Genomic DNA, 23,335 nt, shown 5'->3' with positions numbered 1-23,335 from the left:
TCCACACAGCCACGAAAATTCACACAAGTGCGGCAAATGAAATACAATACAAACAAAAAAAAAAATTCAAGAAAATGGAGAAAAATACATATAACTGGATAAAAAAGCACACCGATGATTAAATACTCTCATATGCTCTGTTGATATTTAAGGAGAATAGGAAAATGCTGAAAAAGATTAACAAAACAGAAAAGTTAGCCAAAACAAAAATATGTTTTCGATCAATTCTTTCTATATAAGATAGCTCCATGATATAAAGGGCACTTGGTTAAACTAATAAGTCCCAGTTTGGTCAAGATATCTGGATGAACAATAATGGTTATCTTACAAGGTTTTCTACAAGATTTACTACTATATAGTATATATTATATGTACTTTATGATTTAGTGGGCTGATCCATTCGATTACTTTAGATGTGCTGCCTGCAATAGATAGACAGACCTACGCAAATGTAGATTACGTGCACATCGACTCGCGTATCGCTGCGGTTCATGAATATATATATATTATGCGGTCGAATGATGTCTGCTTCTAGGCGTTACACATTTCATGTCCAAGTTAGAATATCCTCTAGAAAATAATAAAAATGAACGTAGAAAGATAGTTTCGTGAAAGAAAGGCCGTGTAGAGTGGCCGGCTAGGAGCTGGTGGAGGTGCCGGAGGTAGCCTGCCTGCTGGTAAAGTAATAGCGCACAAAGAATGATGCGTAGACATGATTTCCGTGCGGTTGATTTCCCGCACTGCTCACAGCCTTCACGCAGCTCACAGTCCTGCCTCTCTATCCCCCTCTCCCTTTCGCCCGCTCGCCATGCTGTTGCCTGCTGCAAAACTATTTGCTTGGGGATTTAGTTGCTGGTACCTTTTTGTGCGTATACGTAACATCTTATCTACATGTCTTCAGTGGCTACCACTGCCACGTCGTGCCGCGCCCGCTGCAGTCGTCGTCGTCGGCGTCAGCATCTAAGCTGGCAGCTGCCTGAAGTAGCATGTAATTCATCTTATTCCCCAAGGACAACTCCGACGACGATAAAGACGCCGAGGCAAGTGGCGCAGGCGAAGCCTCAACCTGAGGCTAACAATTCTAGCTAGTTCCGTCTGCCGAAGCGCCTGCTTGCTGCTAGATATAAGCCGGCGGCACAGGCTGGGGCACTGGCAAAGCCGTTGGCGATGCTGTCGTCGCGCTGAGCGTGCGTCTCCATTGGGACACAAATGGCATGTGGCACAGCTCAGTCGGGCGCAGGATGGCAAGGCACGCGCCTCATTACTTTGAGTCGTTACGTGTCGAGTTTCAGCTCGAGTTCGGGCTGCCCGTCCTCTACCCCCCCTCCCCTACTTCACTGCCCGTTGAGCTCTTGCATAAAATGCGTAATGAATTTCAGATTTCATTTCAATGGCTAAGCGAAAAGTTATGGCCGGCAAAACGAATCAGGCACAATAACTCACCTTTTTCATTTTGTGATCACAAATTTTAATGCACTTTACGAGCAGCAAAACGTTTATGTCAATGGCCAACAAATAGTTTAAAATGTACTCAGAGACGGCAGATTTAACAACAAACTGATTTTATTCAGCAAAAACATGCCATACTCTTGCCTCACTTTACAAATTTTCTAATGCATTCGTAGACAGTCATCCTATCATTTTATTTTACGATACTTCAATTGTTCTCTGCATTATATTTGACCAGCTTTCAAAAGCGCAAGCCAAGACAATCTTCCCTTCAATGCTAAATTGTATTGTTACAACAAATGAAAAAAAAACAAATTTGGTTTATTTTTAATATATATTATAAATCCATGACATAACATGTCCTTCCTATCCTTACTATATTTACCTCCATATCCAAATCATTCGCATTAAAATAAAAAATAAAATAATATATATATATGTATATATACATATATATATAAAATACAAAAATTATGGGGCTTAAGTTCTTAAATAAAAGAAGCTCGTCTTTATAACGTATTATTTACAAAGAGCTTGGCACATAGAATATACTACATAATTGTTATGAAAAATGTGCATAATAAATTTTGAAAATTAGCCCCAAGTCGATCTTGCGAAAATTACAATATTTCCATACAAGCAAGGAGAACTTTTTAAAAATGTATTTTTTCTATTAAGCAATAATTGAACTTTTACAAACGAACGTAGAAAAGGAGTTTGACGTGAGTCGAACAATAATAAGCATAACAAAATTGCACATAATTCATTTATTTTACTAAACTAAACACTTTAAATAATCATTTGATTCCTCCGAGTTTTAAGCCCGAAACACACCGTCTACAATTTAATATTAGTTTTAGTTAAGCTCCCTTAATAAATAGTATACGTAATACTAAAAACATAACAGATGTGAATAACTTCGTTTGGGTGCGGGGGCTTTCAGACTCGTAAATGTTGCTGCTTTTTTTCAGCCTTAGACACATCATTTCTCTTCCTCCCAATAGCAAAAAAGAGGGAAAAATGCAGGCAAAAAGGAAAATACGACAGATAAAAAAGCGAAATAAAAGCAAAAAAATAGCTAAGGGAACTGAAATTTTTTTAAGTGCTTTTACAAAGTTCCTTCACCTCAAGTGGTCGCAGGCCGCCCTGCCACACCCCGAACCGTGCTAATATTATTTTGAACATTTATTTGCGAACGAAAAACGAATCGAAAATTGCGGGCGGGACTAGCGGGGTGTGTGTGTGTGTGTGTGTAGCTAAAGAGGGGGGTATTGGCAAGGGGAAAATGGCTCACTCAATAAGAAAGGCAAACTGCAGCAGCAGACAGCTGGGGGCGTGGCAGTCAAATGCATTCTAGGTAAACATGTGGGGAGCGTGGTGGGCGTGGCTGCTGGCTGCCGCCCAGCTGACGTTAATCGTGCACAAGCTTTTGGCAGCCAAATGACTTCGGCTTAGCTGATGCTGCTTGGCAAAGGTCAGCAAACTAAGCGAATCCAAGCTGCCCCCCCTTTAACCCCTTCCGCAGCATGCTACCACAGGGTGGAAAAGGTTAAAAACTGAGCTGGCTTTTCATTGAGGCCTCCGTTCGGAGACAAGCAATATACGAGCGAAATTTGAAACTTTTTACAACGCGAATTCTGGTCCAATTTGTTTCTGAAAATTTGAACTTTTTGTCAGGTGTGTGCGTGTGCGTTTCATGTGTTTCTGTTTCCCCGGGCATTTTCATTCATCACACGCACACACACTTAACTCTTGACATCTCTGGAAAACTCTCGACAACTCTCGACAAATCTTGACAAAAATCTTACAGTATGGAAGAGCAGCCACCTCAACCGATCGGCGTGGAGAGAGACACCGCGACTATCATTGTGAGTGGATCAGAAGTTGTAGCGGGCTCATCTGGGACAAGCGTACTACCAGCTGTGCCAGATGATCGGCCCGGGGTATCGGGTGTCCATTTGCTGCTCATGTGCTTGGATACGGAGCGTCATGTTACGTTCCATGAGGGTGTCGTTGATAACGAGGGCATGAATCGGCGCAAATCCAAATGCTGTTGCATTTACAAGAAGCCGCATGTCTTCGGCGAGAGCTCCTCATCATCGGACGATGAATGCGAGCATTGTTGCGGCCATCCCGAGGTGCGTCTACGCAATCGCCTAAAAAAACAGCAACATCAGCTGCAGCAGCAGCAACAGCAGCAGCAGCAACAGCAGCAGCAGCAACAACAGCAGCAGCAACAGCAGCAGCAGCAACAGCAGCAAAATCAGGGCAAGCTTTGCCAGTGCAAGTGCCATCATGGCAGCCAACATGCTGCCCCAGCTCAGGATGACCCCAAGCAGGGCACTGAGATAGCTGGTGACACTGGCAGTGTCAAGGCCATTGCGGAACAGCCAATGCAGCCAAAAGCTCTTATTTCGGTAACCTCTAAGTCTATGCAGCATTGATTCGCGCCGCAAAGCGGCAAAAACGACGGATTCATTCGACGCATGAGTCGATGTCATATTGAGCTTCAGCTTATTTCTTTGCAATTTCGGATATTGTCTATGCTCCGTTTAAATTGTCTAGTACCCACTCAACTGTATAGTTTGCTATCAACTGTTAAATTTATGATTAAATACCGCCATTTGATACGGATTTGGTGTAAGAACTTTCACGTCTCATCAAGGCACTTTAATGGAAGCAGAGGCTTCTCACCTTTTTACCTCACACCTAACCTAGCGCAGACATCACAACTTTTGAAGCCACTGTGAAGGGTTCTTTGATCACAAATTAACAGTCGAGTCCATATAATCATGTCCGCCTCTCTCTTTTGTCATGGAACTGGGAACTAGGTTTGTCTTTCTACTGCAAGCCCTGTTGTAATCTCTCGAAAATAGACTGCTTGTTCTTTTAGTTTTTCAGGCTATCTTAATCAAACTTATCTTTTCTTTCATATTCTCAACGGGCCCTTATATATAAGCCAGTTAATATTATATCATATATGTATATATGTCATGGGAAAGATCAGACAGAAATTGCTAACGTTTGTGTAAAGCTGTTTTTTGTTTTCAGGATATATTGACAAGTTTTAGCATGCTTCTTACATAAAGACAAAATCGTATCATTATCTGAGCACAATATCATTTATGTTCGGTTGGGGGCTCGTCTTTCGTTTGAAATATATTTCTGTTTTTCCAGATACCTTGTCAAATCGGACTACTTTTTTATATATCTTTCGATCGGAAAGACAGATTTTGTGTAAGCTCACATCTATGACACACATTATATTTAAGCTTCTTCGAGAGTTGTTCTCTCTTGTATTCATTTTTGTTTAAAAACTATTCCATTTATTTTGAAAATTCCCGCAACCATATCGTATCGTATGGAAGCTAATTGCTTGATTTACCGTTAGCCGCTTAAAAGCCTGCGGTAAGGCCAAAGACAGCCGGAATATATGTGGGTGGGTTCGCCAGAGCCGCATAGACCCAGCGGCAGCCGCAGGGGCAGCCACAGCTGCTACATGCCCGCCATTAGTCAACGCCATGCCACGCCCACTGTCCACGCGCCCCTATTGATTGATTATGCGAACTGTCTGCGTGAACTTGTAAATAGATTAATGAACTGTTGCCCGCTGCACTCAGTGTCCGAGCGCGGGGGGTTAAATGGGAAAGCGGGGCGGGGCAGGCGGAAGATGCCAAATGCCTGTTGTCTGCTGCAGTTGTTGCTGTTGGCTGTTGGCTGACAGTCCTGCGAGATCCTGTTAAAGTTGGTTTCTGGCCTCAGTTTGTGAACTGGGCTGTTTCAACTTTGACACGTGGCAGCAGCAAGTCGCCAAAGGAGGAGCCTAAGCCGATTCAAATTATGCAATCGTGTGCATGCATATCCCCTGCAAATCCTTCCATGGCGTGGCACCAATTCGCTAAGACCGGAGAGTAAAAAATAACAAAAAAAAGAAACAACAAAAATGGCGAAAAATGGAACACATTTGCTTGTTCCGCGCGCTCTGCTTTTCCCATTTGTCTACTTTTTTTTATACCCTGCATCAATTGAAAACGGGTGTAATAAAGGGTATAATGGTATAATTATAATCAATCTAAATAAATGCGTCGATCTTAGATAACAGCTAGAGGCTTGAATTGAAAAGAGCGATAATCATCGATGATCACTTTTTGCATACAGGAGCCTGTGTGTGATTCAAGTACCTGAGCTTCGAACTATTAAGCGAATGGTCGCCGGCTCAAATGCATCAGAAATTGTACATTTTTATATTTATTTCGGTTATTTAAAATATACTTTTTTGAATATCTATCTTTGAGTATATTTCCAAGATATAAAGAAAATCGATGCCATTTGTATGCCCGGAAAATTTCATAAAGATGGGACAACAAACATCGAAGTTAGTCAGGAAGTCAGGAAGTGTGGGGCCAATCAAAGAAGAAGCACATTCGTTGCTTGTGTGTATGTGTGTAGTTTTGTGTATGTGTGTATAGAAGGCAACAAGAATGTTTGCAACAGTAACTCGGCGTTAGGTCATAGGGTATCTGCAAGTCGAAGCTTCTTTTTGATTTGTGCTTGTTTTTTGTTTTTTATTTTTGCCAAACTTTGAACCCTTTGCGACTCCATTGCGCTATTTGTTTATGTATGTGTCTCTGTCTCTGTGTGTCAGTGTGTGTGTATTTGTGTGTGTGCCATTAAGCCACATTTTAATATGTGTTAGTGTGCTGTGTGCCGTTAGTCGTTTTTATGAGGTCTCTTGGCGCTTGATTCCGCGGCCCAAATGCTGCCAACCGCATTTGAAGTGGCTGCTGGAAATGAAATGCGCTACAGCAAACAGTTACCATAGTTTGTATAACTCAAAACCCTCTCCCCCCCCCCCCCACACACACACACACACATGCACACACAGACCTACACAAACGTATATAGAGTATGTATATACATATGTATTGCATACACAGATATATGAAGACATGACTCGCCTCCCACAAAGCAAGACATACATATGTATATGTAGGTTAGAAGGGAACACAACGAATTTTTTAACTTGGTCAATGGGTCGCCCGGTCGGAATTCGGCATGCGGCATGCGGCATGCGGAATGCGGAATTCAGGGTTCGGCTGTCGGGTTTGATGGTTTGATGGTTTACTGGTTTCGTGCTGCTTAATCGAGTCAAACGCTTGGGATTCACATTGAGTTGGTTGTTGGCCAAAACACACAAATCCTAACGATTTGCAACTGAGGGAGCTTTTTCTGTTACTTCTGGTTGAACGTTTTAAGCAATTTAATAAAATATATTATGCTAGCGGGCATTACCCGGCTTTGTCCGGGTATCACATAGTTACATATATGAGTATATTTTTAAAGTCAATCGGATAAACAGATACAAATATCCGATGAATAGCTTTCTGCCCATTTTGGGAAACACGTATTTACGTATTCTTTTATAATGTAGAGCTTAAAATGAGTACAAACATTATCATTCGTTTTGGGTGTATTTTCTGAAAAATGTCTCGAATGAGGTTTCCCCAAGATTTGCCCAGAAGTAACTTTAACTTGCGACTTCAGACAGCTCTGAAAGATTAATAAATTGTTTTGGTTCATATTTTTGCTTGCTTCGAATGAGAATACACGGCTCGAGATTGTGTTAACCCGTTGGGTTTGTGTGCTGATTTTCGGCTCAGTGTATTTCTGGCTGTTGAACAAGCAATTTTATCAACTTTTATGCGCTCCTCTGCTCGGGGGGATGTCCTTGTTGTGCTCGGATACCAAAAGCCCCGGCCAGGCAAGGCTCAGCTGTCAATGTAAATGTTTCCTGTTTTCGTTTGCCATTTTTGCAGGCTCCCATTGATGAGGTTGAGCATTTTGTGTTGGGGAATGCTCGCTCCACTGCCGCTGCAGCGGCGCTCTGCTGCCCCCATTTGATGTGTTTTAAAATGCGGCCCATAAATAACGGTAATGACAGATCCTGACATCGCCGTCGTCCTTTGTGCCATCGTGCTACAGTTGACAAAAAATAAAGCGAATGCGAAATCGCAATCACTTTCAAGCCAAGCTGTGACCGCCCCAGCCCCCTCCCCCCTCAAGCACATCCAAGCAGCAACAAAATCGCTTGCAGAGGCTATGAATAAGTCGATTACTAAAACAAACTGACAGCAAAAAAAAAAGACAAAAAACAAAACAACAAACGCTGCAACAACCACAACAGAGTCACGCACAGGACTCGCTTCTCAGCTATGGCTGGCCGACTGGCGTTTGCCACGCCTACTTCCGGCTGAGTGCCGGCTTAAATTGGACAGAATTCTTATAATTTTTGAAACACCAGCCGTATTAAAATGAAATGTTCCCTTGTGGGTGTTAAAATGCGTTTACATAAGTGGAAATTAAAAAGAAATTATTCACTTTGGCATATTTCTCTCAACAACAATAAAAAACAGTCAAAAGCTCAGTTCTATTCCTGTCTTTCTCCATCTCTCTCGTTCTCTCTCTCTCTCTCTCTCTTTCTCTATCTGCCTCATTCATTTTTGCCCTTTCGCATTTGTGTAATTTTTGCGGTTTACCTCATTATTCCTGTACACAGTCCACACTCCACAACAGACCCCACCCGGAGCGGACCCAACCTTTAATTGTGGTTTATTCTGCCTTCACTTGGCCATTGGCCTTCTCCCTTTTTTATATTTTTTATTTTGTTTTTTCGTCCTCTCCGGCATCCCTTTGTCGGGCTGGATGTCTGTCAATGACAATGTCCCTGTCATTTTGCGCATTTTATCACAATATTTAGCATTATTTTAATTGTTGATTACAACCTCGCGGTCAATGGGCATTATGGCAATAGGTGTCGGCCCACTTCTCTCACCCATTTTCAACAACTTTGCCACAACCAAGAGAATACAAGGGGACAGGAAAAAAATACTTAATGACAAACCAGAGTATTGACTTGTTAGTGGAGATATAACTAAAGCTTTACCTCAGTTTATATTTATTTATATTTACATATTTCATAGCTACTGTCATGGATTATTTTAGACTCTAGCCAAGTGCTGAAAACCCGATTGCTCGATTACTCATATTTTAGCCATCAGTTGTCTATCAATGGGAAAATTTAAATTGCTCTCAAATCGCTTCATCATAACCGCTGAATCACTTAAGAAATGCTTTTACAAAGATTATCGACAATGAGTTTTACGTATATTGCATGAAAATTATATTTCTCGCACTTGAAGCATACACTTGAAGAAATTTGTTGATTTATTTCATGATGTACGACTTTTCTGATGCACAACTTATGCCGCGAAGTTGGGTGTACTATCCGAAAAGTGTGAAACATGTCTTCACTCTGAAAGTGAGTTTAAAAAAGGTTCATTCAACTGTTTTTCGAGAGAATTTTGAGCTCAGTCAGTCAATCAGTCAGTCAATCAGTCAATCAGTCAATCACTCAGCCATTGAGTCAACCAGTCAACCACTCAATCACTCAGTCAATCAGTCAGTCACTAAGTCGGTCAGCCAGTCAGTCAATCAGTCAGTCAATCAGTCAATCAATCAGTCAGTAAATCAGTCAGTCAGTCAATTAGGGAATCAATCAGTCACTCAGTCAATATCTTTCTGACTATTCTTTATTATAGAGTACGTATGCTGAAGAAATTTGAGCCAATTTGAAAGTTGTAGACGAAAAATGCCGAGTCCCAAGCCAAATATATTCTAATATCTTGAGCGTTGGAGTGTTCTTCGATTACTTTTGAGAGGCCCAAGCTTATTTTGGCCCATTTGTTACGCATTTTTAAAGATTGTTCGCACTGTTTGGCATTCAACTGCCTTTAAGTAGTAATTTCTTTAATAGGCACATAAATAAATATCAGCCAGAGGCTGGGGTATGGCATATAACGCTTGTTTCATATAATTGTTATGTATGCGTTATAAATTTTGCAGCATTTTCGGTTTATTTCATTGTTGAAGATGGGGTCTATCAATTGTTGTTGTTGTTGTTGAGAAGCTGTTGCAGGCACAGAGGGGCACGCGCCATGTAGACCAGGCAATAATATTTGTCACCCCAAAGAGTATGTACTGCAAAATTATTGACATCAAAATTACAAGCCTTGTGTGTGTGTATGTTCTGTGTGTAGTGTTTGTGTGTGTGGTGCGTGTGTGTGTGTGTGTCGCGTGGGTGTGTGTGTGTATTGTGCTTATGGCTTTGTTTGCGACGTGCCCTGCTTTGCTTTAATGCCACAACTGCCTCACAATCAGTTACAGTCTCAGCTGTCAATAGATTGTTGACATTTTTCTTTATATATTCATATCTCATACACGCGCACACACACAGTCGCATATGGGCCGTCTGCCAGGCTTGGGGCCCACTGTGTTGCCCACTTTTTGTGTTTACTGCTAAAATCTGCCAATTTACTCGTTTACGTTTAGGCTTTATGCCCAGAAAGGCAGCTCTTCTTCTTCTTGCTGTTGTTGTTGTTTTTGTTACAGGGGTTGCCTTCTTAGGGCTCTTCTGTCGGGACCAGCATGTATGTATATCGTGACTGCGGCCCCTTCGTGTGGGAAATTAATATCTGTGTCATTTCTGTTTTCTCTTTTTTGCCTTGTGTTTTCCTCCTTTTTTTTGGGTTAATAAGGCTAAATTGAGAGAATGTGCGACGCACTTAATTATCATCATATTTATTGTCTTTATTTATGACTGAATACAAGAGAGAGAGAGAGAGGCAGAGAGTGGGGGAGGCAAGGTGGAGCTGGAGACCCTGATGGCACGCGTGGCATAAAGCGAGCAGTTTCAGTTTAGGTTTTTATATTTGCGCTCCCTTTTGTTGTGCACATCTTTATGATACGGTCACATTATTTGCAATCATAATTCATGATACCTGCGCATTTATAAAACAAACAAAATCTCTTGAATTTGAATGAATTGTGCACAATTATGACAAAAGGAAATGCGGAGCCTTTTTAAATGACCAGCCCAAATATATAAACTCATTTTGCTTTTAATTCAGTGCAATTAAAAGAAAGTTTTTGGAAATTCCACCCACAAATGTGGAAAATTAGCGGAAACGCTGCGAACTTATTTGCAGAACTCTTAATGCAAATGCATTTGAGACGTGTTTGGTTGCCGGATCAATATTGCCTGGGCATACATTTTATTTACGGCTTTTGATTAAAGAGAGAAAAGATTATATAAAGATTTTTGAGGGGATTGAATTAAGCAGCAATAGTTTCAGTATTTTGTTTTTCATTCAATCGACTTCCAACTCATTTTCAAATTTGTATGTAAATTATATTATAACATACATACATTTGCTTGTAGCTCATTTCGCGCAGGTTCTGTCTGAAGGCTTTTCCAATACACGTATTCACTCAGTGGCTTTTCGTTGTCTAATCTCATCGAATGACTCGCACAACTGTCCGGGCCATGACAGACCTTTCGGTGGGGCTTTGCTTTGCCTTTAACTTTTGCCACCCCCTTTGCCTCTGCGCCGTAGACTTTATCAATAATTTGACTGCAACTTTTTTATTTCAATTTAATGGCTTGCCAACATGGTTTGGTAATTAATTTCCCGTTTATGCGGCCGGCTGCATCGCCCACAAAAATCGTAGCAACTTTTCATTGGATGATAGCTGGCAAATTCGATTTTATTTTTTGTTTTTTGCTGAATGACGCTCAACTTTTCTTGTAACGAGCAACTTTTGGCTTTATTGCAGGGCCATTTGCAAATCTGTTGCAAGCCCATAACTGAACTACGGGTATACCTAGCTTAATCTGGATTTCCTATTGAAATTTAAATAAATTATACTAAGAAGATGAATTTTGTTGGAGTTTTGTACAAAATATTTCATTTGACCCTGATTGACTGACTGATTTTTCATTGCCAAGAGGCGGGAAGCTAAAGGTGCGAAGGTGCAAACTTTTGAAAATTTCACCCGCATGTGTGGAAAATTGGTGGAAGATGATTGTATGAAACTTTTCGTCTGCCTTCCGATCGGCCTCTAACTTATTTTTAAAGATATGTTATTTCTGCACGTCAACTAACTTGTATACCAACGGAGGTTGCCCGAATTTGCACGGGCCAAGGTTTTTCGTTACATTTAAGATACAAATTTTTCTTTACCACCTGCACAGAATTTAAAATTTCTCTGTCCTTAAACGTTTGCAAATGTTGAGAACTTAACATTGGAGTCTATTTATAAGCAACAAGATTAACTTTTATAGCATATAATATAACTTCTACAAGATATTTAGTCAGTCAGTTGGCCAATCAGTCAATTAATCGATCAGGACGAACATTTTGTGTATATAGAGGTCCGTATGTAAAGTGTTTCATCGCATTAATAAATATAAAATATATAATATAAAGAAACCTAAAAAAACAAAAACAGAGCCCTTCAACTGGCAAAAAGCACATCCATCATGTGCATAGCGCTGGGTATCTTTCGGCTTGCCTTAGATGTTTGTCTTTCTGGGATCGCTTGCAAAAGTTGTACGCAAAGTAAAAGTTAAATAAAATTTGTTCGCTGCTTTACTGCTAAAATTTCTGCCCAGTCAGAAATGTTTTGCTGTTTGTACAACCTTAACACAATGGCAGCAACAACAGCAACAACAACAACAGAAATTACAAAGCAAACTGCTTTGGAAGCACCCAGGTGCACAATTGCCAAGAAAAGTAAAGAAAATAAAATACAGCAAAAGCTGCGACTAAAACAGAAGCAACAGAATTTACATAACAAAAAATTTGTCAAGATACGTTGAGATGCGGCGGCGACACGTGCCGACATAGCCATATGCTATACACACACATATACACTCCATTATATATGTACATGTGTATATGCATACATAAACACGTTGAGTGGCGGCCAATGGGCATGAAAGTCTTAAGCAAGTGTTTGCGAAAAATTGCTGTTCAAGGGTCGTCGTCAGCACCAACAAGTCGGAGACTACCTGCCAGGTAAATGTATGCATGATCATGTCTGGATTAACTTAATGAAAGCACAGAATGCAACAACAACAACGACAACAACAACAACAACAACAACAACGACAACGACAACAGCGACAACTACATGACTGAACGAGCAGCGAACAGCGAACGGCGAACAGCTGATGGCAGAAAATGTTTACAACAAGAGCGAACGATGAAAATTCCGTCAGGAAACGTTAAGATGCCAAAAATGTCTAGAAAGCCAGACACAACACACACACACACCACACAGTCTTTAATCAATGTGAGTGTGTGTGATGTATGCTCTTTATCAGGGTAGTTAAACTATTTACTAACACATTTGTATATATCAATATTAAAATGCACACACATATTTCCAAAAAAAAGATATATAATCCTCAATAAAACTTAAAAAAGAAAATATCAAACGAAAATATAATATTAATAAATATAAAAAAATAAATATTATAATTTATATAAAAATATATTGTATATTTTAAATTGAAAATATTTATTAAAACAATAAAATATAAAATAAAATAATATTATATATATTACAAAACGATTATAAACATGAATCTCTATATATAAAACTGTTTGTCCTGACTGACTAAATGACTAAATGACTGACCGACTGACTGACTGACTGACTGACTGACTGACTGACTGACTGACTGACTGACTGACTGATTGGTGATCAACGCACAGCCCAAACCGTAAGAGCTAGGAAGCTGAAATTTTCACTGTAGTTACCTTATGTGATGTAGGTGCACGTTAAGACGGGGTTTTGGGAAATTCCACCCGCAAGTGTGGAAAAATCGCGAAAACCGTTTGTTTGTAATGTTTTTGTTCACCATCTGATCGGGCTCGAACTTATTTTCAAAGATCTTTGTTTAAATTCATTTGAGGGGTGTTTCACACTTTTAGGAAAATCCATTCCTCCTTGGTGGAAATGGAGGTCAAAGATTTGGTGGTTGACGTTTCGCGCTCAAATTCATTTGGTTAATTTTAAGTTTTGTCCGATTTGCATAAAAGTTGTTTGATTCCCGTCCGATCAGTTTCAAAATCATTTTCAAAGCTTTTTGAAAACATTGATTTTATAACATACGTGCCACGGGCAAGGCCGGGTTATACCCGCTAGTATTCAAATAAATACAATGTTCTTTTTTCTAAAATAAACATTTATAATCTATAATCTAAATATAAATTTCCAAAAAGAATTACATATTAAACAATTAATTTCTTACTAAAGTAATTAAACCAATAATAAGAAGAACAGCTAAAAATTAAAATTATAGCCCAACATAAATATGAAAACTAATTATTATTTAACATTTTTTTTCATTATGATTCAATACAAAAATACATAAAATAAAAGAAATATAAAAAAGTGAAATCAATAAAATAAAAGAAATATAAAAAAGTATATATGATGAGAAGAAAATTGTTTGAAAAAAGAGCGGGAAATATTTAGAAAATATTTATAATAATAGAAGTTCTTGTTAATTATTCATATCTGAGTGCAATGAACTCTTATTTTGTTTGTAAAAATCACGAAGAGCTCATTGAATAGAAGCTAGACTGGTACAAAAAAATTCATCGGCTCGTTTACAGAAGAGAAAACATGTAAAGTCAAAGATTTGTTATATATATTTAATGTTGCATACTTTTGAGGGCAATTAAGTTGCAGATGGCGCAGAGTGTGCGCCATAAAGGTACAGCTTATGGGGCCCTATTTAAAGCTGCTTCAAAAGAAAAGAAAAACGTCGCGAGTTCATAAAATATATTTTTATATATTACGCATTCAGCTCATGAAATGCTGCTATTAGGGCAGCAGTACTTCGGAGTGGCAGAAGGAAATTTTTTATGCTTCATGCTTTGTGGGTGTTGGTCTGTGCGGGTGTGTGTGTGTGCACACTGACATGCTGACGGAAACATGCAGCGTACGTGCAGTAGCAGCAGCAACACAACAACAATGCAAAAGGCATTTAAAATCCTTCAAAGTCGCGTCGCAGCGTTGTCCTTGCCGTCATTTGACAGACACTGCTGCTAAGATTTAAGGAAAGTTTTACAGCCCCAGACATTTGTTGTGGCCTTATAAATTGTCTGTGCGTGGGCCAAGGTGTCTGCTCTGTGTAGTGTCTGCGCAGTGTGTGTGTTCGCGTGTGTGTGTGTGTGTGTGTGTGTGTGTGTGTACGTGTGTGTGTGTGTTCACTGTGCCAAAGACAGCGTCATGACTGGGCACTTTGTTGTTCTTGTGCCTGCTGCCGTCGCGTCGATTGCTGCAGTGTCAGCGCCTCACAATGCACGACAACAACAACGACGACGACAACAGCAGCTACACAGCAACAACAACAATCACGAACGACAACAACAGCGACAACATAAAACACAGAACACGGAACACGAAACACGTTAAGCGCATTGCCATTTGTGCCACATCATGGAGAATGCCAAGGACCCGTGGAGCAGCGTGTGAAGAATTGTCCTGCCCAAAGGGAGGAGGGGGGTAGAGGGTGTAACGGCAACGGCGGGCGAGCTAGCATGGGAACGTCTAAAGCTGCTGGCACAATGCAGACAGCTGGAAATGTTGTTCAATATTGTAAATATGCTTTGTAAAATCGCCGATGGCTTAAGATGGATTTTTCTTCCTTATTTCCTTCTTTTTTATTTTTTTTTCGTATGGTATGCCTCACGTTCTTTGCCGTCGAAAGGGCTGTAGGAATTTCAATTGATTAGTCGATAAGGTTGATTGATGTGTGGAACTTAAATCGAATGTCAACGACAACGACAACACCCATATGCATTGCCAAATGCAGCCACACAAGCACGAAAATTAAACGGAATACCTATGTAATTGGCGGATACATATACAAAATTGTAATTTAGGCCAAGTTGTGGGAGGCTGGGGTATGTAGGAGATTTTTTTTTTTTATTTAATATATGTTTTATTTTGCGCTGGAGTCGATCAGTGCCTTCTGATCTCTACCAAGCGAATAACTAAGGGAAGGATGTAAAGTTACTATTATGTAGCTTACATGTATGTAGAACCTGAGTATATAAAGTTAATTCTATAAAAACTGATAATTGATACTGAATATGCTTGTTAGTTCGACGCACAGGCACGCTTAAGCTCCGCGCGCTGATGATGTGCATATAAACTTTGATCAACTTGTTCTTCTACCTGGAGCTCGAATTTTCCGAGAGCCCGTCCTAGTGCTCACACAAAAGGAAACTTCTGTTAAAGTTGTAGCTTCTTTATCCTTGATCCCCAATATGTCAGTCGGTTCGCATAAGCCCTTTTATAAATAGAAGTAATAATAAAGTTTAACAGTTACCACTTATTATTATTTAATTTTTAATTATTAATAATTTTTAAACTTTTCTAGAAGGTATTATTTCATGATAAAATTTCATGTAATGTGTAACGCATAGAAGGAGACATCTCCGACCCCATAAAGTGTATATATTCAGATCATCAAGAGCCGAGTTAATATAGGCTTGTCCGTCCGTCCGTCTATCTGTTTCTGGGCGAACTAGTCTCTCACTTTTATAGCTATCGTTTTTGATATTTTGCATATCGGATCGGATCGGACCACTATATCATATAGCTGCCATAGGAACAATCGGTCCAAAAGTAGGTTCTTGTATGAAAAACTTGTTTGTTTATCAAGATATATTGCCCAAACTTGGCATTTATAAGAGTCACTATGCCCCCTATGCAAAATCTTATCAACATTGGACCCCTATATCATATAGCTGCTATAGGAGCAATCGATCCAAAAGTTAGTTCTGATATGAAAACCTTTTTAATATAAAGATAACTTGAACTAACTTGGGATTTATTAGTTCCATGATGATCCTCACAGATTTGCAAAATTTTACCAACATCGGACCTCTTTAGCATATAGCTGCTATAGGAAAGATCGGTTGAATAGTAGGATCTTATAAAGCAAAATATTCAAAGAATATTTCATAAAAATATTATAAAAATATTTCAAAGACATTTCAACAAACTCAGCATTTTCGAGCTGCACTATTCTCCCATATCTGCAAAAGGGAAATGACTACAAGGGTATAAAATCTTCGACGTGCCGAACATATCCCAACTTTCTCGATAACATATAGATTTAGAAAAATAAGTACATATATGACATTTATATATACATATATACTTAAAACTACCCAAGTTTTCAATTATATTCGTTTATTTCTTCTACAATTTCAACATCTAAAAGCTTGTTCTCGTAATTTTGACTGAAGTGTGCAATATACAAAATGACAATTGATTGCGAATTGGAGCTGAAGTCTGACTGCAACTGCGTCACATTGCCGCCAAATGGTCAACACAGACTTAACCAACTTTAGTAGCCAACACCCACACCCGCCCCTTCCAGCCTTACAATGTGCATGCTCAAACGAATAAAGTTGAATTTCCCATAAAATTTCGGACATTGCGTATACGACGCGTATAGCGAAATTGGTTGGCAACGAAAACACAGAAATTCATGAAAGGCTTGTGAGGAGGGTGAATGTGTGCGTGTGTGTGTGTGGTGTGTGTGTTGTGTTTGCCATTGCACACAAATTAACTGCTCGCGATTGTTTAACACGTCATCTACCCCGTCTATGGCGGCTAGTTAAGACAATGCAGGCTCAGCCATTATTTCAGCTGTGCATGAGTAGGCTTGTGTGCGCATGTGTGTGTGTGTGTGTGTGCGTGTGTGATGACTGGAAGTTGCTTGTTTTATGCCAGCCATTTAACAAGTTTATTGCTCTATTCTGCAGCTGAGAACTGCGTATTTGCCATCGGCTGTTGTTGGTGTGAGTGCAAATGAGTAAACTTCAGCTTAAGTGGACTGAAAATTGTTTCAATTAACAGCAGCATCGTAAACAACAGCTGAAGCGCCCAACTCCCTATTTGTCTTACAGTGTGAACTCTTTTGATGCTGTCACACAGGCACACGCACATAAATACATATATGGATATGTGTGTGATGGTTGTAGGTGTGGTATTTGCCAAGGATTATGAGTTAACTTTGATATCAAATTTACAAATTGCCATTCGTGCATACACAAACACTACTTAAACATTTGTTTCAGTGTATCGCTGTGTGTCGAGTGTATGACAAGTGACAAGTTTGAAAGCAATTAAGACAAATACTAATTGCTTACTTAAGCCCAGATTCACATAAGTGTGTATGTGCACACGCAGATACACAAATACTTAAGTACAAACAGACGCACGTGGCTATGATTGACTGTGCCGCACTTATTTGTGTGCTGTGTGTGTGTGCCAGTGTGTGCTTATGTGCAGAAGTTAAACAAGAAGTTAAGGCCAAGTATTTTTGATGTGGGAAATTGAAGTTGACGGGAAATACACCTGAAAAATGTCCACCACATTTCCATACCTGAGCGAAAGGAGGTGCACAAATCTGCAACACATAAACATTCATATTCAAAGGGATAGCCAATTATTAGGTAAAGCGAAAATATATAAAATAACAAGATTAAATCGAAAATGAATAGCAAATACTTACATCAATTATAGACAAATATGATTTAATTTTAAATTTGTAGAAAATGATTTCTTATTTAAGCCTTATTTCAATAGTCCCCAACTAAGGGCTCATATGTCAGCAAATATCAATTAGAAGTGTTGGACGTAGCGAAAAGCTGATTTTATCTGGATCTGTGTATACGCTTAGATAATCTACATACTAAATTTGGTGTCTCCAGTTTTTATAAGCTCTGAGATATGATCAAAAAATGTAACTTAGGTATGGTTTACTCTTATAATACGCCGCCATTTCCCTCAAAGTAAATGTACATGGAAAGGTTTATATTTTAAGTTGTAGCTCTGCGCTTACCCGTATAGACACACACACACACACACACACACTTACCCACACCCACACATTTGGGTATCATAGAAAAAGGAAGAAGCATGCTAGAAACTGAAAAGTGAAATACAAGCTCCGAACTAAACAGCCGTTGCACCGGGAGATGTAAGGAATTGAAGTAAAAGTAGAAGTTGTAAGAGGGCTAAACAAATGGCTCGAGCACGTGACTCTCCCCCTCGCTGGTCGGCAAGTCCCTTCCTTTTGCCTAAACTCTTCTTCTTTATGTATGTATGCGCAGATGTCCCAGTTGAGTTGTTGCTTGGTTCTCTCGGCTCGTAGCTGCATTGTAATCACCACGGAATGGTGACTAGAAAGAGGTGTGGTGGGTTTGGGTGCGGCCATTGGGCGAGGAGAATTGGGTACGGGCAGGGCAATCCGAGATGCAGTTGAGTCCAAGTAACAGCAATAGTACAGAAAGATGTTATTGCTATTGTTGTTGTTGCTGTTGCTGTTGTTGTTGTTGTTGCTTTTGTAGCCGCCTTTATGGTTGTTGCTGGTGCACAGCACAAGAACTTGAGTTGTTTGTTTTTGCTTTGTCATGTGTTGACACATTTTTAGTAAAACATGCCGCGTATATGGCTGCATGGTGTGTGTGTGTGTGTGTACGTCGCTTGTGTGTGCGGGTCCGCTAGTGTGCCAAACCGGAAATTGCAAATGCAACAAGATGTTCTGCAGGAGTTGCTACATTGTTCCTGGCTGCCACATATCCACAGACCAGAGCATTGCAGCTGCAACAATAAAAACAACAGTGAGTAAACCCTGCCACAGCCCACCGAGAATATATGTTGAATGTTTGAGGTTTACTTAAAGGATTACCTAATCTTTGCTTAAGCAACGCTTTCTTCTCTTTCTTTTAACTGTCTGGATAACAAGTTGATCTACTTGCTAACAATAAATTACAGCTTGTATACTTTGTGAAGCAAATTATTAAATTTATTTAAACCACGTAGAACATTCAAAAATTTGTATTAAGTCTTATTATCCTCTCCACTTGCACGGATCAACACATTGGCGGCAAAGTTTCTTCCAAAGAGAGAGAGATTGAGAGCGAGAGCGCATGAATATTGTCGAATATAATTTGTGCATTGCACTGCAGGCTGCAGCCGCACAAGTGAGAGCGAGAGGGCATGCATGCTGGTTGGCAATTCGTATGGCTTTTGCGCTCACGCCAATGCATCCAATGCTTTTGATCCCGTTACCTGGCTGTCTATCCAAAGCCTGCATTGTGGCTGGTCTGACCGCAGTTGTTATTGCATTAGTGCAAATGCTGGCTTACCGCAGCTGGGAGAGAATTTAATGAGGCAGTTTAGTCTGTTTAGTCTGTGCGCGTCATCGCCTTTGATCGCTTGTATTCAGTGCGCGTGTTTATTTGTTTTTTTTTTTCTTTCTAACGAATAAACAATATTAAATCAATTTATTATTATCATTCTGTTCAACGCGGTTTATTTCTGTCGGCTGCCATTTATAGTTGCGAAGATTTGTTTAACAATCGGGTGATATGAAATATAGTTTTGATTTTGCTGCAGAGCCTTTTTATTTTTGCCGCACTTTGAACATAATTAGAAAGTTAGAGATAAATAGTGAGTATTATAAAGCTTTGCTTTAACTGCTTGTATATATTACCTCTGTTTGTTTTTGTATAGAGTATTTTAATTTATCGTTACAGTTTTTTACGCCTAGCATAAAGTAGATATATATATATACATATACATTCTTGATCCGTAATAATGTGATAATGTTAATTATACTATTCGGATATTATACGCAGAACGAGCTTCTAATTTTATTCAACATCCATTCCCATTTCCGAAACTTCGCTCTTAAGCGTAATTCGAAAATTAAGAACTAGATATACCAATCTTTATCGTGTATAATACATATATACAAGAATATTTGACGTTTTTGAATACTCTCCCCCATGACCAAAGGTAAGTCCTTGCGCTTTGGTACATACACATTTTTGCATGTCATCTGAAAATTTCATAAAGATCGTACAATATTTTGGTGCCGGCATCTGGCCAGGGTATCTCGCTGTCCGGCTTGCGCAACTAGAGAACTTTTAGTAGTTTTTAATTAAACATTGTTAGCACAATGTTTTGCCGCGTGCAGACCCGGCACGTTTTCGCGTTCCTGTTCATCTCCGCAGCGTACACAAATTTTCGCTTACGCCGCAAAGTAGCAACACGTTTGCCATGTGTGCGGCCCCGACAGGTCGTTGGCCACTCTGTCTCTCTCTCTCTCTCTCTCTCTCTCTCTCTCTCTCTTGTCTCGTGGCACCCCCTGGGCAGCAACTGCATCAACAACTTTTAAACCAACTTGCCAGCCAGGCTAACAAGACCGCAGCCAGGATAAAGGCTGAAGGATGAGGTTGAGTCGCAGGGGATGTGGCTGAGGACGACAAGCAAACTAACTAACGCGACGGTCGCCAATTGTAATGTACCATTATGGCTGCCTGCTATGAGAGAGAAAGAGAGGCAGAGCATGTAAGATAGACAGTGTGTGAGTGAGCGAGGCTGATGAAGAGCGTTTTTTTGCTTTGTCCGCGAAATAATTTTATTTTATTTAATTTTTTTTTTCTTTTCATTTCGCAAACTTCAACTGCAACTGCACAGATTTTTGGTCAGCATTAATGCAGCAACCCTGCGGCCGCTTTTGCTGTAACCCATAACCCCCCTCCCTTCAACTGCTGCTGCTGCTGCTGCTGCTGCTGTTGAACGCTTTATGGCATCGCCGTCGCCGTCGCCGTTGCCGTCGGACCAGTTTAGTCTGCTCGTGTGTCTGCCAAGTTTTTATGCCATGCAGCTAAATAGTTGGCAACTTTTTTATGTTATTCACCTCCCGCTCCGCCCTTTCTGAAAGCCTCACCCCTCGAAAAAAAATAACCCCCCTTATGCTGTAAATTGCACACAAATTGGCAGCGCTTTTTACTGCTGCTGCTGTTGCTGCTGCTGCCTTTGACAACTTCTCGCCCAGCAGCCGCGAACTTTTCTGATTGGCCACTGGCTTTTAATAAAAACTCATTTTAATAAAACTAAGACAGTTCCCTGTCGTCTTCTTCTTGTTTTTTGTTGCTGTTTCTTTTCTCGATTGTTTTCATTTTCTTATTTTTGCTCTTAACATTTTCTTACTTCCGTTCATTGCTTTGGCAGCAGCTGCACTAAAATTAAGTGTTGGCGGTTTGACTTTTCTTTACCAGCTTTTCCCTTTTCTCTTCACAAGCTGCCAAACATGTTGCGTAACGCCTTTGTTTTATTTTAGTTTATGCTTACAATGAAAGTTTTAATTTTAAGCATACATATATCGATTACCACAGACAACAAAGCTCTCTTGAATATATGTAGTATTATCATCTGAAAGTCTATCTAAAAGCAGACCCTGCAAGATTTAAAGGCACTTTATTTGGAACATATATCCATAACGCTATTCGATTAAGCAATACGATTTAAACGAGTTATCGTTGATACTCTCTTTTAATGCTTATATTAATACTGTATATTTCATTTTATTATTATTATTATTATTATTTTTATTATTATTATTGTTATTATTATTTTTATTATTATTATTATTATTATTATTATTATTATTATTATTATTATTATTATTATTATTATTATTATTATTAATTATTATTATTATTATTATTATTATTATTATTATTATTATTATTATTATTATTATTATTATTATTATTATTATTATTATTATTATTATTATTATTATTATTTTTGACCTAGTCATATTTATTTTTTAATTATAATTAATAAGATAATTATTTTCACTATGGAGAGTTTACAAATGAGTAGAAAGAGAGTAAAATGTTTCGATCAGCGATTGCAAATCTTTTTTTTTTATTGCATATCGCAATTTAATCGTTCTTTCAATGGGATAAAGTTAAAGGGTGTACTTTCTGTATTAATTTTCCTTTGTTGCTTATCCTTTCTTTCAATTTGTTATTATGACAATATTTTATTACTAAATTATATAATTTTAGTATATTTTACATATTTTACATTCTCGAAAAACAGTCGTATCTATTGGAGAGCTAGCATTCCAATATTTATAGAACCGTACCTTTAGTTTTACAATCGACTTGAATTGTATATACATACATATATACAAACTAATTTAATATGCACATGTTTACACTCGCATATACGACTTTACGTAGTATTATGGGCTTTGGTTGGCGTTCGATGCTTGCATCATTAGTTCTGGTCCCGGGTAAAGCCGGCTTTGCAGCTGAAAACCAGGTGCAGCTCGAGCTGAGGTTGTTTTTCGACGCTCGTTTATTGCATATCGAGGCACGTAGCAGGCACACACACACACATACACACACGTGAACATATAAAAATTGCGCACAACTGTCTGAATATGCACGGAGAGGCACGCATACATATGCAGGCTTCAATGACAGCCTCACTGGCTGCTCGGATCTGTTCTTTGCCCTTTGCCCTCTGGCCCCCCGGGCCGACACGTCCATGCAACTTGGCCAGCATGCACTTGTTTATCATTTATTACTGCAGTTATCTTTCTTTGCTTTTCTCTCTCTGTTTGCACTTGTGCATTGCCTGCTTTTCTATTTATTTTATATTTTTTTGCATATTTCATTATGGATGCCAACGATATAAGTAAACACACATGTTTGCGCGCGTATATATGTTTATGTATAGACTTTTCTATGTTAACCTGTATGTTATTTTTTTTTTACATTTTATTTCGCTGACACTTTTGCCACCTCGCTGCTGGCAAAGCTTCAAATGCAAAAGCATAAAACTCTACAAGAAGGAATTGAAAGCAGAAATTTATGCGTTTAAAGACGAATATGGCGATACCCTAGCAATGCAATGCAGGCAAAGCGTATGCTTTCAGCATAAGTAAAGTAATTAGAAATTTAGACATTATCTTTAATCATCAATCACAAGCTATTATTTCCCTGAAAGCTACAGAGGCGATTGTTTTTAAAGTCTGCAATATGTTTCAAAGTGTTCAAGACTCGATCTGTTAAAGTGAGGCCATAATTGAGAACCTTCCCAAGACACGTTAAGGAAACTTGGTAACAATAGATATGCTGTT

The 23,335-nt window shown here is 39.2% G+C and overlaps 2 protein-coding genes across 2 annotated transcripts in view; both read left to right on the top strand.

Moving 5' to 3' along the window:
* shakB (shaking B) overlaps positions 1-23,335 on the top strand; it is a 153,486-nt gene that overhangs the window by 40,768 nt on the left and 89,383 nt on the right. The window lies entirely within an intron of this gene.
* On the top strand, positions 3,170-4,096 carry I-3 (Inhibitor-3). Its single transcript, XM_064699649.1, has one exon. It carries the CDS (start codon positions 3,261-3,263, stop codon positions 3,891-3,893), a length of 633 nt encoding a protein of 210 aa, XP_064555719.1. The 5' UTR covers positions 3,170-3,260; the 3' UTR covers positions 3,894-4,096.

Source organism: Drosophila montana, unplaced genomic scaffold (assembly GCF_035044405.1).
Source record: "Drosophila montana isolate Dmon_TW-CO22-7 unplaced genomic scaffold, ASM3504440v1 contig_1624_1, whole genome shotgun sequence".
Classification (NCBI taxonomy): domain Eukaryota; kingdom Metazoa; phylum Arthropoda; class Insecta; order Diptera; family Drosophilidae; genus Drosophila; species Drosophila montana.
Note: the sequence above shows the minus strand (reverse complement) of the source record. Positions and strands in the feature narration are given on the sequence as shown.

Excerpts from the sequence above, each read along its gene's own strand:
- I-3 (XM_064699649.1), top strand. The coding sequence starts at position 3,261 with ATGGAAGAGCAGCCACCTCAACCGATCGGCGTGGAGAGAGACACCGCG.